Genomic DNA, 14,780 nt, shown 5'->3' on the forward strand with positions numbered 1-14,780 from the left:
GTCAGAGGAGCTGCAGGCATAGAGCTGGGGAAAGATGCAGTACAAGTAATGAAATGTACACTAAGGTTTTCTGATGGAGGGACAGGGAAGCTCCAAGACATTGGGACAATAAATTCACAAGCTTAGAATTGGATGAAAGTGTCTTTAAAGGGAGGCTTTGGTCCATTTGCATCCCCTGTTTGAGCTCTTACCTATGAAAGCCAAATTTACTCTGTTTTCAGTAATTTCTAACACAGCTCTCATGTGGTGAGGTTTCGGAGAGCTGCAGTCAAATTTATGAAGCCTGAACTCCTCAGTCAGGAGGAAGAGGGTTTGGTTCAGGCATTTTGGGGGGAAGCATATGATACACACCAGATAAAATTGCAACATGTAGAAAAATGTGAAGAATGCCAGGAAATGTTCTTGAACCCTGCAGTTGACTTAACAGAGAGCTAAATGTTACAGGCAGTCACAATAATTGAAGATAGGAATGTATACATAGGACAGCCCCTTCTTTCAAGAAAGGGTGCATCTTTGCCTTCATGCCCTGGGAAATAGTCTGGATTGTTGTATTTATTTCTCTGGAATAATTACGGAACTTCCTGCCAGCCAAAAGCATTCCTGATATATGGGGATTTCTTCGCCCTTTACAAGGACAGCACCGGCTTATAAATACAGTGAAATTAAAAAATGACATCCGTACTGCAGTGAGATCCAAGGACAAATTAGAAGTTAAAGTTAATCAGATGGGAATCAGTTCAGATTCCCCTTGTGTATAGTGAAAAGTGGTTTTTGTAAGATTTTTTTTTCCCTGCAAGATTTGTCTTTCCAAAATTTCTCTCAAAGCCACCTTAGATTTTAACATGCAGAAGATGTTTATGTTTTTTCAGAGGATCGAGATAGCTTTAAGAATTTGTTTTGGCAAGAAAAAAATGAAACAGTAAAAGGAGACATTTGAAGAGTCCTAGAAACAAATATATGACTATGTGTTGACATGTTATGAAGGTGTTGGGAGCGACTCCTTACTTAAAATTGTGTTGAAATTTGCACTTACTATGGATTTAAATTCATCAGCTTCACACTTTAATGATTGAATTTAGGTTCCTGATTTGGTACAGAAATGCATTAGAGAACAATTGAATTTTCTATGTGATGGTTTTAAATAAAGAATGAACTTAACTTTGCAGAAGACTTTGTCTTAAAAGTCTTTCCTCTGAAGAGGTGCTTTTCTTCCCACAAGCATCATGGTTCCTTTGGGACTATTTGCACACCACACTTGCATTGTTGATTGTGTCCTGCTTTTCTGTCTGGCTCCACTGAGATGTGTGACATTAATAAGGTCAGAGTTGTTCTTCTGCTACAGCTACAAGGGCCCTCTTCCATCTCTGGGCAAGGGAGCAATTACAGCCTTTGGCCCTAAAAAATGGCAGCTGCAGGATCTAGACTCAGAGTGGTTGCCCCAGTGCGTCAGATTGTGTTTTGTTCAGGTTTGATTGCAGCTCCTGTCTTAGCAGATGCTGAGCAGCAAGTCCCAGAGCTTTTATTTCCAGGATGATGAGGGATCCCAAATTAGACTGCAAGTTTTTTAGTGCAAGGACTGTTTTCTTCCATTTTTTTACATCATCTTGTACAGTAGGGCTCTACTTAACACTTCCAGATGTTAGCCCTAATATAAATGTAATAAAAATAAATTAAGTTCAGAGTGGATTTGTGTTTCTGCAGTCTGTGCTGTGCCCTGCTTGCCTGTACAGGGGGCTGTTGTCACCCATTCCACTGGCTGTGCTGACTCAAGTAGGGCTTGAGTTCAAAGTGCGAATTTTCAACCCTCTGCAGCAGAAAAAGCCAACTGGGGCAGCTCTGAGGTGTCCCTGCTGTTCCCTGCCATGCAGATCTCCAAGTGCAGATGAGCAGGCGTTCCCAGGCTTTTCCTTCAACTACTGCCTGGACCAAGCAGGTCCTCAGAGCAGGGTGCTGTGACTTAAAAGTGGGCCTTGGATTTCATGCACTGTTCCTAGCATGGCTGCTGTCTTGCTGGGTGGTATCTACAGGTCATTTTGACCTAAAATTTACCTTACCTCAGTAATAGCCATCTGTTTCAAAGAACCTTCCAATCCATGTATTATTATTATTACTATTATTGTTGTTGTTCCCTGCTATAATAAGAAGGAGTTGTGGTCTGACAGATACAGCACGCTGTTCACAAGGACCCCGCTTCTTTTCTTGGCTTTGCTGTGCTCTCACTGTATGATCTTGGGCGAACTGCTCGACCAATCTGTTCCCCTGTCACCACACATTGTCTTAGATCATCAATTCTCTGGAGCAGACGCAGTCCCTTAGCACGTTTTAGCATCTAGCATTGTGAGGCTCCGGGCTCTGCTGAAATACAAACAGTTGCAGCTAATAATAATAATGATATTATTAAATCTGTGTGGCTCTTCAGAGATAAGTGAAGGGCAATGCTCCTTTCTCCAAGGAGCAGGCAGGATAAGTACTTTATTTTTGTCTTTGTCGTCTTCTAATTATAAAAAAAGAAGGCAGCCAGTAGACATGATTAAAAAAAGAAAAAATAAAAGAAGGCTGCAGTAATTTGATATTTTTAGCCTCAGACCTGCTACTTGTTCTGTGAAGCCAATCTTAGGATCATGGCCTGAGTCTGGTTCGTATCCGTGTTTGCCAGGGATAGAAATCTTCTGGAGCTTTATATTGACAGTTGGCTCAGTATTCAGGCTAATCCTGTAAAACCACCATGCAGCTTGGTGCAACTTTCAGTATTTGCTGTGAACAAAAGTGTCAGGAGCGTTGCAGATCAGACATGAGAAGCTGCACTTGGCCAATGCGTGGCAAGGCTCTGGGCTGGGACGATAAGGGCTTGCGATGGAACTGAGCGTGGCAGAATGGCTGGAGAGAGGAGAAGTCAACTTTTGTTTGTTTCTGTGTGCTGTGGGATTTTTTCAATTATTATTTCATTTCCAAAGAAATGCAACAGCAACAACAAAAGGTCTTAAATATTCAGCAGTGAAAACAATAGATTTGAAAAGGAAAACAAAAAGTTAGAGCCAGCTCTGGCATTGGTGGACACTTGGCTCTGAGGGAAGCGAGAACAGCTTGGATTTGCATAAATTGCATACTGCGGGTCAGAAAGCAGAGTCAGAATTATGCTTTCATTGCAGTGGCATGAATGGGAGCACATAATTGGCATTCTTCCCCTCTTGATCAGATGCCTCCTTCAGGGGATTTCTGCACCCAATGCGTTCAGGCTCATCCATTCACTGCCTGGCATGGATAGGGCTTTTGTTTTCAAATTATGATTTTTCTATTCTCTGATTTCTTCCATAACCTGGGAAAGCCCCAGCCCTCCCCCCCCTGCGTGGCCCTTTGTTTGGGAGAACAACCAGAGGTCAGGCTGTGCTCAGTGTGGCTGTTGTTGCACCTCTGTGCGTGTTTTTGTGTTTCTGGCTCAGCGTGGAGCTCTCAACCCCTGGGGGGATGCTCATGGTGCTCCTTTTTGGGCATCTCCTCTCAAGTTTATGGAGTCCTGCATTTCTGAGTGCAAAGAGGTGAATATGGTTGTGGTCAGTCTAGTGGGGCTTCCTCCAGGGATGTTCAAAGATGCTTGGCTGGGACAAACTTATCAGGCTCTTGGTTGTACCCAGGGCCTGGCTCTCTTTTCTGTTATTTGGTTTATTAGCATTTTTTTGCCTTTTATGATTTCAAGTTTAATCACAGCAAGGACTTGCAGAACACACGAGTGCATTTTTAACCTGAGCTGCAGCCAGGCCCTTGCTAGGATTCAGGCATGCATTTGCTTCAGATGATGCACCTGGTAAATGCTTCCAGTAAGTGCATGTGGTGCTGCTAGAAACTCACATAATCACTACGTCCATACAGACCCTGGCAGCCACGTGGAAGCCTTGCCAGTGGGATGTCAGGTCCTGGTTATCCCCCCTGTGTGGTTCCTTCTCAGCTCTGCTCACAAAGGCTTTCCTGTCTCACCCTGGATGCATGGTTGCAGTTTTCTTCTCCACAGAGCCACTTCTGCAGTTTTCTTCTCCACCAGACCAGGTGCCTCGTGCCCCTTTGTTCTGTCCTTTCCTGGGACCATGCCCACCCTGCTGTTGGTCTCAGATCTGCTCAGCAAAGGCAAACAGCAAGTAACAGGTATTGATGACTGAGGCCTGCTTCTTCATTTATTCACAGACAAATGTTTTACCCTGTCAGTGTTAAGAAATCATATTGATTGCAGAGATTTTTGTTTTATTCCTTAGGTCTGTTAGTCAAAAGGGCAATTTCTCCTTTAATGTCTTTCTGCTATGGGTTTGGTTCCACTGTACCTTGTCCAGAAAATATTTTATTTTCAAGGCTCAGGGAAAATGATCTGTATAAAATATAAACTATGGGAATTTTCATTCCCCTCTGGCTTTAGGAGGAGGAGAGCAGCTGGTAGAGAGTGGATGAGAAAGGCTTTATCTGCTATATTTTGGTTACTGCACTTTGAGTGATGGGTTTAATAATTGATAGAGCAATTTAGCAATGATCCATAATCCTGAAAGAAGCCTACGCTCCCCTCCCTTTCTGTCTCCCTCCCTTTCTCCTTCCCTTCGAGACTGACAGGCTGCTCTCAGTGGTTTTGTCTGCAAAATTTCATCCCTTGGTTTCTGTAAACAGCCTGACATGGGAGAGGGAGGAAAAAAAGCAAGTGTTTCTAAATCTTTTGTCTTGTTTCCACAAACAGCTGCACTGCTTTCTCCATCTCTGAGCTTCAGTCATTTGTTTGCTCACATGCTCTTGCTGAAGGGAGCAGGAGGTTTTCTTTGAGGCCCTAACCTAAATGAAGTGTGTATGTGCAATGTAGATAGGAGAGCAGAGAGGTGCAGAGCCTCCCAGCAGGGACCCCTCCCTCCCTGTTTAAACCCAGGCTTTGTTCATGGCTGAATCCAGCTTGCTTAATCCCAAGAAAGGTGCACAGGGATGGCAAGTGCTTGATATGTAAGTGTGGTTTGCTTGAAAGTCTTGCAGGATTAACCTATGGAAATTGCTTTTTCCTCATGTGGGTGGTGACAGCGAGCAGGGGGATCCTATTGGGGTCCCTGATAGGTGTCTTTGTGACTCCCCATTTTTCAAACTGGATGCAGACCCACAGCAGCATAGGGTTGTGCACCCCCTTCACAGGGTGGGGGGCCCCTATGTGGGACATCCACAGTGAGTGTGGGAAGAGAGGAAAAGATAAAGCAGGGAAAGGAGACAGACATAGTGAGCAAGAGAGAAAAGGAGAGAAGGTTATAGGTACTGAGTGTGTGCTTAGGCCGAGGCAGAGTGAGGAGAGGGAGGAGGAGCAGCCTGGCAGAAAGCCAGCTGTAAGCAAAGTCAAGTGAGATGTATTAAATTATGTTTTTCCATATGTATTACATAGATGCCAGATTGACAACAAGTTGTAATTAAGCATGACATAAAGTCAGCTATGCACAGCTGTATTATTCCTTAAAATTACAAGGGGTGAGCTCCCTTGGGGCACAGCAGAGTTCATGGATGCTCCACCATGGGAGGTCTCTAGGAGAGGCTGGCTGAATGCTTGCCAGGAGTGACACAGGCATTGCTGGGATGGCCCAGGAATGTCACCAGTGGGTGATCTCCCTGAGGTTCAGGCTGGCCCTCACTGTCTCTGACATCATCCTCTAGAGTATTTTCACCCTTTCACAGTCAGCACCCTGGTGGAACATGAGCAGTGGCCAGGGGTGGGTAGTCTACTCTGCTTCTATGAGTTATTTGTTATTAAATACCTTTAGCTAGCAATGAGAGAATCACAAGGCTTGGAAGAAATTGTTGTGTAACTTGCTCTCTGTTAAAAGACCCAACTTTGTGCATGTACACTTGATTAAAATACCTGGAGACCTGCACCTGTACCACAGGAAACACTCCCAGCTGTGTAGGATTTCCCCTGTGTGTAGGGGGATCTTGGTGACCTTCCTGTTGAGAAATATATGATTATTGGACCTTACAGAGTTAGAGAAGTTCAGGGGACAGGAGGCCCTAGAAGGTCATTTAGTCCAACCTGATGGTCAAGGTTGAGTCTGCCATGAGATCAAGATCAGGACTTCATCTTGCTGAATCTCAAAAGCCTCCAAGGTTAGCACAGGGTCCCTCAGGGCAGCCTGTGCTGGTGGTTCACTGATCTGCACAGTGGAGGTGTTTTCCCCATTCCATCCCTAGAGGGATCCTTTCCTGTTTCAATTTGTCTGTCATCTCTGCCTTCTGCTGCCCACCTGAGGGAAGAACCTGGCACCATTTTCTCCATGTGGTAGAGGAGGAGGAGCAGGCTGCTGTCATGGGCACCATGAGGTTGTTCCAGTTCACCCTCCCACTGGGATCCCCATGCCAAGCATGGTGTCCAGATGTGGCTGGAGGTGGGTTACCACACTCCTTGATTGGATGGCCCTGTTTCAGTGATGCTGTTGGTCCTGCTGCTGCCAGGGTCTTCCTTTCTAGCCCCACCAAGTTGCTCATGGCCATTCCAGCTGAGCAGTTGCCCACTGTCACCAGGGGCCTGACCTGGCATTTCTCCTGGCTGTATTTCAGAAGGTCCCCATCAGACCATGCCTCCTGCCTCTCCAGGTCCCTCTGGGTGGCAGCCCTGCCCTCACGTGCATGGCCAGGTATCTCCAGTGTGGCATCACCCACAAACTGGGTGGGAATGCACCCTGCCTCCTCCTCAGGTCAGGGATAAAGATGTTATATGAGATCAGTCTGGGGTAAACCTCTGCAGTGCCTCACTGGAGGTTACCAGCCTCCAATTTATATTTATGTCCTGTAACATAAACCATCACTGAAGGCTGAGGGGATCCAGCTTCCAGTTTTTTGAGCTGATTCAGATATTTTTTGAAGTGTTGCAGACTAATCTTGAGGGATGGGCAAGAGCAGTGTGAGTAGTGCGGTGTGGGAGTTCCCTTCTAGTGGAGGTTGTACAGGTGGCCTGGCAGCCCTGGAAATGGCTCTGGTTACACCCACAGTCCTTACACCCAGGAACCAGGTGTACCTGCGTTTGACCTGTGAGATACAGAGCCTGCTAGGAGCCCTGTAGTGGCACTGTCCTTCCTTATCACTCAAAGCAATAGATATATGTGGGCAAACAGTATTCTGTGGCATTCCTCTGTGGTCCTTTCCCTCCCTCAGGAATAACCCTGTGCTGACTGGCCTCTCTGTGGTTGGAACTTTATGCTGGAATCTGAAAGGTGTAGTGTGCCTGCATATTCTGGGATGAGTCTTGACTACCAGGGCTGTCCCTTGCTCAGGAATGCAGGAGAAATGCAGAAATCCAGCAGTGAGGGTGCGCCCAGCATTTCCCTGCTGGGTGACACGAGTGGGGCCCAGAGCTGCTCTCCTGTTCATGGGATGGGGAGTGAGCAAGCAGGAGCTGTTGGTGCTTCTAGGTGTGTTATGCTCTGGCCCTGGTGGCTGTCTTTATCACAGACACAAAAGTCTGTAGATGCCCAGCCCTGGAGCAGAGGATGGCCTTAGTCTGGGGGTCATCCGTATTTGATGTCTGCATCCCTTCCAGGTGTCTGTGTGAGTGGAGGGGTGAGGGAGATAGCAACTGTAATATTTTACTTCCAGAATATGAGCCTGTCTCCTTTTACATCCTTTCATTTAAGCAATGATTTGGAGTCTGAGAAGTACAGAGGAACAAAGAAAACGTTCTTTGTGCATTCCACCTCCATTACCTAAGAGTTAAAGGTACTCTGCATTCTACAGTACATGGCAATAAAAGGTGGACACCTCCACAAAATAAAAGAGTCAAGTGAGCAGGTATGAGAAAGAGTCCATAAAGATGCCAAAGAAGGGGTTCATCTGAGAGGAGGATAGAGTGCCATCACTTGAATAAAAACCCCTTTGTAAGACACACAAAGGATGCAGTTCCTTGTCCTCACGAGAGGTATCTTGGTGCATGGAGGAAGCCTGAGCTCTGAGTGGGGTGAAGCCCTGGGTGTGCAGCTGGTCAGTGCATCCCTGCTTGAGCACAGGAGTTCAGCTCCTGCCTCTCCCTCTGCCCAGGGCTTCCTGAGTGGAGCTGTGAAAGCTGCTGCTTCCCAGCATTCAGGCTTTAGCGAGTGAGACAGGAGCTGTGTGTTCAGCTCAGAGACATCTTCACTGGAGCTCTGTCTGCACTTCCTCCAGCTGCCCCAGCCTTCTTCTGGGAGCAGGAGCACTCTCTGCTCAAGGTGCCAGCAGGTATCCAGCTTTGAGTTATATTTTGTCTGAGGTTATACTTGTCCATGAAGGACTCAGCTGAGACTATCACACTTGGCCATGAGATACTACCAAAGGTGGTAAATTATCCCTGAGGAGGGTAGTTTGCAGGGAAGTTTTAAAATTCAGAAAGAGCCCAGCTCTCTGAATCCGAGTCTGTGGAAATGAATTTTTTTTGGCATCTGTTTTTAATGTCCCGTGATGTGTGGGTGAAAAAGCCAGCAAGCTAGACGGGTAATTAATTTTCCTGACAGAAACACCAGACAATGAAATTACCCTGCCACAAAGCAGGGTTGCTAAAGTAAATACTCCGCCAGCAGCAGGCCTGAGAGCAGGACGGGGTCGTGTGTGAGGTGCAAGCAAATGATGAGGTGGCACTGCTGCCTCTGGGGACCTGCAGGTGCTGCCAGCACAGGGACCCTGCTGCCCAGGGCACCAGCACCAGAGCTCTGTGGTGTACACAGGCACATTAAACTGGGCTCCAAAGGATGGGGACTGACTGGACTCACTGCTGAGCCGAGGAGCAGGTCACCCTTTGCTGTCCAGGCAGGTAATTTGGTTGGAAATGGGTAGGGATGTGGAAATGGGGATGGGATGGCTGCTTTTGTCCTAGAGATAGAGGCTCTTGGTAGGGCTCTTCAGGCTTTCCCAGGCTGGTGGCAAGTGGTTTCTAAAGCTTTGGTCTGTGCTGGTGGGATTTGTGTGAGCTGTAGAACAGGTTGTGCCTGTGCATGCAGAAGGGGAGTGCATTTTGTTGGAAGACATCGAGGCAGCAGCTCATGGGAGAGGAAGGACAGGAGGGCAAAGTTTTCTGTTTTCCTTCTGTGTGCCTTGTACTGGAGGCAGGAGTTGCTGTGCCAGGAGTGTTGCAGATGCACAGCCAAGAAATGGGTGGAAAGCAGGAGCTGGGGATGTTCCTGCATGCATTGAGGTGTCTGGCAGCTGGCTCCTCTGTGTGCTGTCAGACAGGATCCCTCACCACAATCGAAAGGTTTGGTGGATCTGTGTTAAAAAACCTGTGTTGTTGGTACAGAAGATACTTCTCTGTGCAGTCATGGAGGGATCTGCTGAAGATTTCAGTGCTGTTTGGGAGGATCTGCTGCCACATGAGTTGTCCTTCCCATTTATGATTGCAATACTCGAATGTGCACATTTTCATAGAGCATTTTCCCTTGTTACACAGTGCTAGCAGCTGCAGAATGCAGAAATCCCACACAAGAACTGTTTAAGACTTGGAAACCGTTTTCTTTCCCTTTGGAAAAGAAAATTACACCTTTTTTTGCTGAGCTCAATCTGAGTGCTTTTAAGAAAACAAGGGTCAGTTGTGGACTGCATGTGCATTTTAGGACCAGAGTTATTTAATGTACTTATAATCTGTAAAAAGTGCTGGACCAGTAGTGAAATGTTCAAGCATGCAGACATCACATACTGTCTTAGGTTAGGTTGCAGAAAAGAGCAAGGAGCATTTAAAGGACTTGATCTAGATTACAGAAAACATTATGCTAGATGAGTGCAGTACCAAAAGGCAGTAAACATTGGAAGAGAAAAAATGAACTATTTCTGCATAATTCTATGTCCTAAATTAACTGCAGCTTCTCTGGAGAAAGGACTGTGTGTCTCAGAGGATCTCCCAGATAAAACATCTGCTGAAATGCCTCGTGTCACTCCAAAAGCAAACAAAATATTAAGCTTAGGGAAGACTGGAACGCGAAAGCATTCTGCAAATAGTGTAAAATAAGTCTGGGGAATATCCTGGTTAACTCTTTCTAGGTCTGTTTAGCCTGTCTCCAGCAGTCATGTCAGGAAGAGGAGTTGCAGGGTCAGGCAGTGGAAGGGGATTGAAACATCCATGGGATGGAACACTGGGAAGGCAGAAGCTGCTGCAGGCATGGGAAAGAAAGGCAAAGATATAAAAGCAGCTTGTGGTAAAGGACAGGTGATTCAATCATTTCCATCTTCACCTCTAAACCAATCTATGTGAACACAAAGTGAGAGGTGACAAATTTAAACCTGATGAAGGAAGATCAAGCTCTAAACAGCTGAGCTTAGATGCTATTGAAAGCAGAAGGGTGCCTGTGGAACTCTGTGCCATAACATGTGATGGAAGTAAAGATCTCACCTTGTCTTAAAAAACTGACATGCTTATGTTAAGAAAGAGAGGAGTTGTATGTTAGATACCATGTGCAGAAGGATGTATGCATCCATAACTGAGAATAAAGAACAATATCCCTCACAGTGAAGACTCCAAGGTATTCTGTCAGTGGACAGGTTATTTCATTACAGAGCTCATAGCATCCTGCCCCAAAATGGTTGGTATTGGCCATTTCAGGCAGTCAGAGCACTGCTCCTGGTGACTGCAGCTCCATCTTTCCCACAGCAAACAGGAGGTATCTGCTGGCTGAAAATCTGGATTCCTGTGTGGTATCCATTACCTGTTGTTCTTGAGGTGTCTTAGTGACTGTTTAATTAAGTTAACAAGACTTTTTTTTTGCCTTAGGGCCACTCCCTCTCCATAGAAAAATCACAATGATTAGATGAAGGCTGGGAGAAAACCCCAGCAAGTGGTGGCTGTGGTGTGTGTAAGGCAGCATATGACCTAGATGTAGCCCTTTCCCACAGGCATTCTCACCATTGTTAGAATTCATGGAATGAGTGATGCTCTGTTTAGTTGCACTCTTTGTGTTTAAATAATGTGGACATAGATTTGTTCTTTCCTCCCCAATAGTGAAGATGGAAAACTTCTTCTGTGTGTAAAAAACAAATTCTCTCCTTACTACTCCAGAAAGTGGGACTTTCAGGTAAACCCACTTGACAGCCAAAGACTCAGGAGAAAAAAAAAAAAAAGATTTTGGAACCTCAAATTCTAGGTCATCCCTTCTTGCAGGGGTCTGGAGGTGTTGGCAGCCTAAGTGTGGGGAGAGAGGAGGGGAGGTGTGTGCTGCATATGACAGCAGTGCAAGTAGTTTTTTATGCACAGGGAGTTTTCCACACAAAATCACGTTGGGAATATCCCTACAGTCCACCCCTCCACTTGAGTTAGTGGGAGGGATCTGAAGTTGAGGCGATTTGTGGCTGAGCTCTCATTAGTGACCAGGGACATTTCCCTCACAATGTGGAAGGCAGGCAGGGAGAGGCAGATGGCTTTGAATGCAGGATTTACATAGTAATGAGATTCAGGTCACCATAGCTGTCTTTTTCTCTCTGCATTTTGTCTAGGTGTCGGGTAGTGTGTAGGGATGACAGGATTGACGGAATAGGGAGGAAAGGAGGAAAATTAACCCTTTGTTCATGAGGAGAAATTGCTGTTAGAATAAAAAGTTTGTCACTGTGGGCTAAAGAGGAGTGTAGGGTATGACAGTGATAAGCACAGATGAAGCTAGAGGGGGTAAAGACTTCTTAAGTTTGACTTGTTTTTTGTGGGGATGGCACAAAGAATTCTAACTTTAAAATCCCACAATTTCCTGTAATTTTTACGTTCGGCGTTGCTGGTTTAAGAAGAGGTAGTTTGGGACTTCTATCATTACAAGTCTCCCAAAACTTGGGAGAGTTTATGGACTGAAGGCAAGGCATGGATTCTTGCTACAGAGTCTTTGCTTGTTTGGAAGAAAATTACCATTTTGCTTGGTTTCTTGGCTAAAGACTTGTCTTGACATGACTATGTAATGGTGTGATTAAAACATAATATTTTCCACTGCAATTGGTAATCCTTAGTATGATCTCACTAGTGTCAGATCTTATCCTGATGACAAATGGGGAACTGAGAACCATGGGTCCTATTTCGAGCTTTGCTTGGTGGCACTTGATTCGTTCAATAGCCAACTCCAGGCATTTCCAAAATATGCATAAGGGCCTGAGAAATCCCAAGGCTGTATTTAAAATTATGAAAATTTTAAATCAGTGTGTTTATTTTATCTGTCTTCTAGTTTTTCTTTCTTTATAGTTAGAGGAGTATGGGTGAGTAAGTTATTCTTCCTGCTGTATGTGCCATGACACCAGAAGCTGGGGCTTTAGAAGCATTGCAAGAACGGGAGAGAAGCTTTAGGAGATCCTTGTATAAATAGGAACTGTGTCATATAACTGCATGGGGACATCTAGGCAGAGGTGGGATAAGCAAGGAAGGTGTTTGTGTGATAAGGTTTTTAGTATGTGGAAAATATTTTCGGTTCTTTCACACAGAAGTTTTTGAAACGCAGAACGTTTGGGGCACATAGGCCAGGATTCATTTAATCTCACCTTGGCCAGTGGAACTGAGCAAGTTCATGTAACCTTATCCCTACAGACCTTTCCAGCATCAGTGGAGAAGGATTCCAACCACCCCAAGGCAGTGGGACAGATTGCCCCTGGAAGGGGAGGGAGCAGAGGTGCTTTGGTGGCATCTCCTGGAGCCAGAGAGCTGCTCCATTTTAGCTGTTTGGGCTGAAAGGGAAAAGAAAATCTAATCAGGTGCCTGGGACAGACTGGGAAAGGAAGGCTTCTTGGCTACTTCCTCCTGAGGAAAAGGCTCAGGTCTAATAGATCTAATTAAATTATTTCTTTGTTTTATTGTTACAGCTATTTGTTTAAAAAGTCAGTAATCCTTTTATACCAGTCCTGTAATGATTATTTAATGTCTGGCTGTTTGTGAGCCCGCAGAGATGTGTGAACAGAGGATGCTTCACTGCAGGGGATCTGCATAGTTCTCCACAGGCCAGCGAGCTGGCCCTGAGAGCCTCGAGTGGGGGCCTTGACTGGGTGCCTTCATATTCCCACTTGCTGGATGAAAGCAGGGGTAGTTCCCTCCTTTACAAAGTGCTGCCAGATGTAAGGCTGTCTCTTGGCTCTATATGGCCACAGTACTCCTCTGTAAGGCTAAATATTAACCGACTGATGTTTGGTTAGCAGGCACTGTGCCAGTGACCAGTGAGTCCCTCAGCTCTGTCACAGCAGTGACACTTGTTGGTGGCAGCTCTGTGAGTGTCACAGTGGGCACCAGCTGCCCAGAGCCAGCTGAGCAGCTCTGCCCCACCTTGCTGATGTTTTCTGACCTCTTTCTTTGCAGAGCCCCCGAAATCATCCTCGGTTTACCCTTTTGTGAAGCAATCGATATGTGGTCGTTGGGATGTGTCATTGCAGAGCTGTTCTTGGGTTGGCCCTTGTACCCAGGAGCTTCAGAGTACGATCAGGTGGGTGTGGATATTGCCCTTGGTGCTGGTAAGTGCACACATCTTTTTCCCTTCTCTTATAAGAGTAAGCAGATGCCAACTTTTAACTTTGGCTAATGATGGATCTGTATTTCTTGCTCTCCCAAGTCAACATTGTCATTATGCACCTGGGTATTTGTTCCAGGTAACCAGTGTGCAGCTTGGTATGCTGGCTTTTAAGACCTGGCTGCTTGAGTGAAATCTCAATCAAGAGTCAATGCTGCCATTGACTGGAGAGCTCTGTGCATGTCCCTCCTCACTGGGCAGAGCAGGCACCCGTTCTCTGCTGTAACAGCAAGTGCAGCATAAAGCCTTATTTGTTAGAAGAAACTGCATGAACTCAGCTGCATTTCATAACCCCTTTTATGAGAGTGCATATTAAAAGCAATGACAAGAAGGAGAATGTTGGCATTGATGTAGGTTTCCAGTTAATATAAGCTGTCGTTCCTTTTCTCCCTATAGGCTTTCATGCCCTTTTTGTAGTCCTAAAACCTATAATGCAGCGGCAGCTAGAGCCAGGGCTGTAGAATGCTTTGCATTCCCACAGTATTCAGGCTGATCTTAGCTGTCTGAAAATGCAGCCTGAAAAGGGTCTTTTTTCTTTTAGGAAATAATTTTTTTTAAAAAGGGAAGAAAAAAAAAAAAACGCAGGAAAATAAATAAGTTTTTCACATACTGAAATGTTTTCTTGACTTTTCTTTTGAAACCGGTATTTTTTTTATCAGAGCTCCAAAGGTAAAATTTGGCAGGGGAAATAACTTGCAGCGAAGAGCAGGGCTATTAGTGACTCTAAAGGAAATCAAATGTAGCTGAGAAGTTTACAAGCATTTGAAAATCGCATACCAAGCATGAAAAGTAGATTTCTTTCTCTTCCCCATTGCACCCCAAAAGCCATAAAACACACAGCTGGAAAAGAAATCACCATACCTTACTGGCCAGCTTAACTGCCCAGCACAAAGCTTCCTCTGGTAAAGTGTGACGAGGGCTCCTGGGGGGCTGGGGAAGGGATAGGGGCTGATCCTGGCTGGGATTGGCAGGATCCAGGCACTGGCCTGCAGGCAGGATCCAGGTGCCTCTGAAGTGTGTGAGCTCTGATGGACCCAAGGAGCTGCAGAGCTGAGCAAGCCATGCATGGTGAACCAGGCCCTGAGTGCTTGGAAGTGATTGAAAGTACGGCTGCTCTTTATGCTTTTATGCTTTCATGTATTTAATGTTTTTATCCTTCTCTGTTTCTTCTCTCAAAAACACTTTCCATTCTTGCCTAGCATTTTTGAGAGTAGGTGACTGGTTTTAGCAGCTTTGCAGAGTTTGCAGCAATTTTGCAGAATGAAGCCATGCAGGAGACAGGAGGTGCCAAAGTTAAGGTTTTGTGTGGCACCT

General features: G+C 45.6%; 1 protein-coding gene across 6 annotated transcripts in view; it reads left to right on the forward strand.

Annotated features, from left to right (window-relative positions):
- HIPK2 (homeodomain interacting protein kinase 2) overlaps window positions 1–14,780 on the forward strand; it is a 138,392-nt gene that overhangs the window by 78,919 nt on the left and 44,693 nt on the right. For all 6 annotated transcript variants that reach the window (XM_074539032.1, XM_074539036.1, XM_074539034.1 and 3 more), the window contains exon 3: window positions 13,259–13,382. In XM_074539032.1, coding sequence (XP_074395133.1) covers window positions 13,259–13,382 — 124 coding nt within the window. The remainder of the gene's footprint in view (window positions 1–13,258; window positions 13,383–14,780) is intronic.

Source organism: Zonotrichia albicollis, chromosome 4 (genome assembly GCF_047830755.1).
Source record: "Zonotrichia albicollis isolate bZonAlb1 chromosome 4, bZonAlb1.hap1, whole genome shotgun sequence".
In the NCBI taxonomy this organism is placed as follows: domain Eukaryota; kingdom Metazoa; phylum Chordata; class Aves; order Passeriformes; family Passerellidae; genus Zonotrichia; species Zonotrichia albicollis.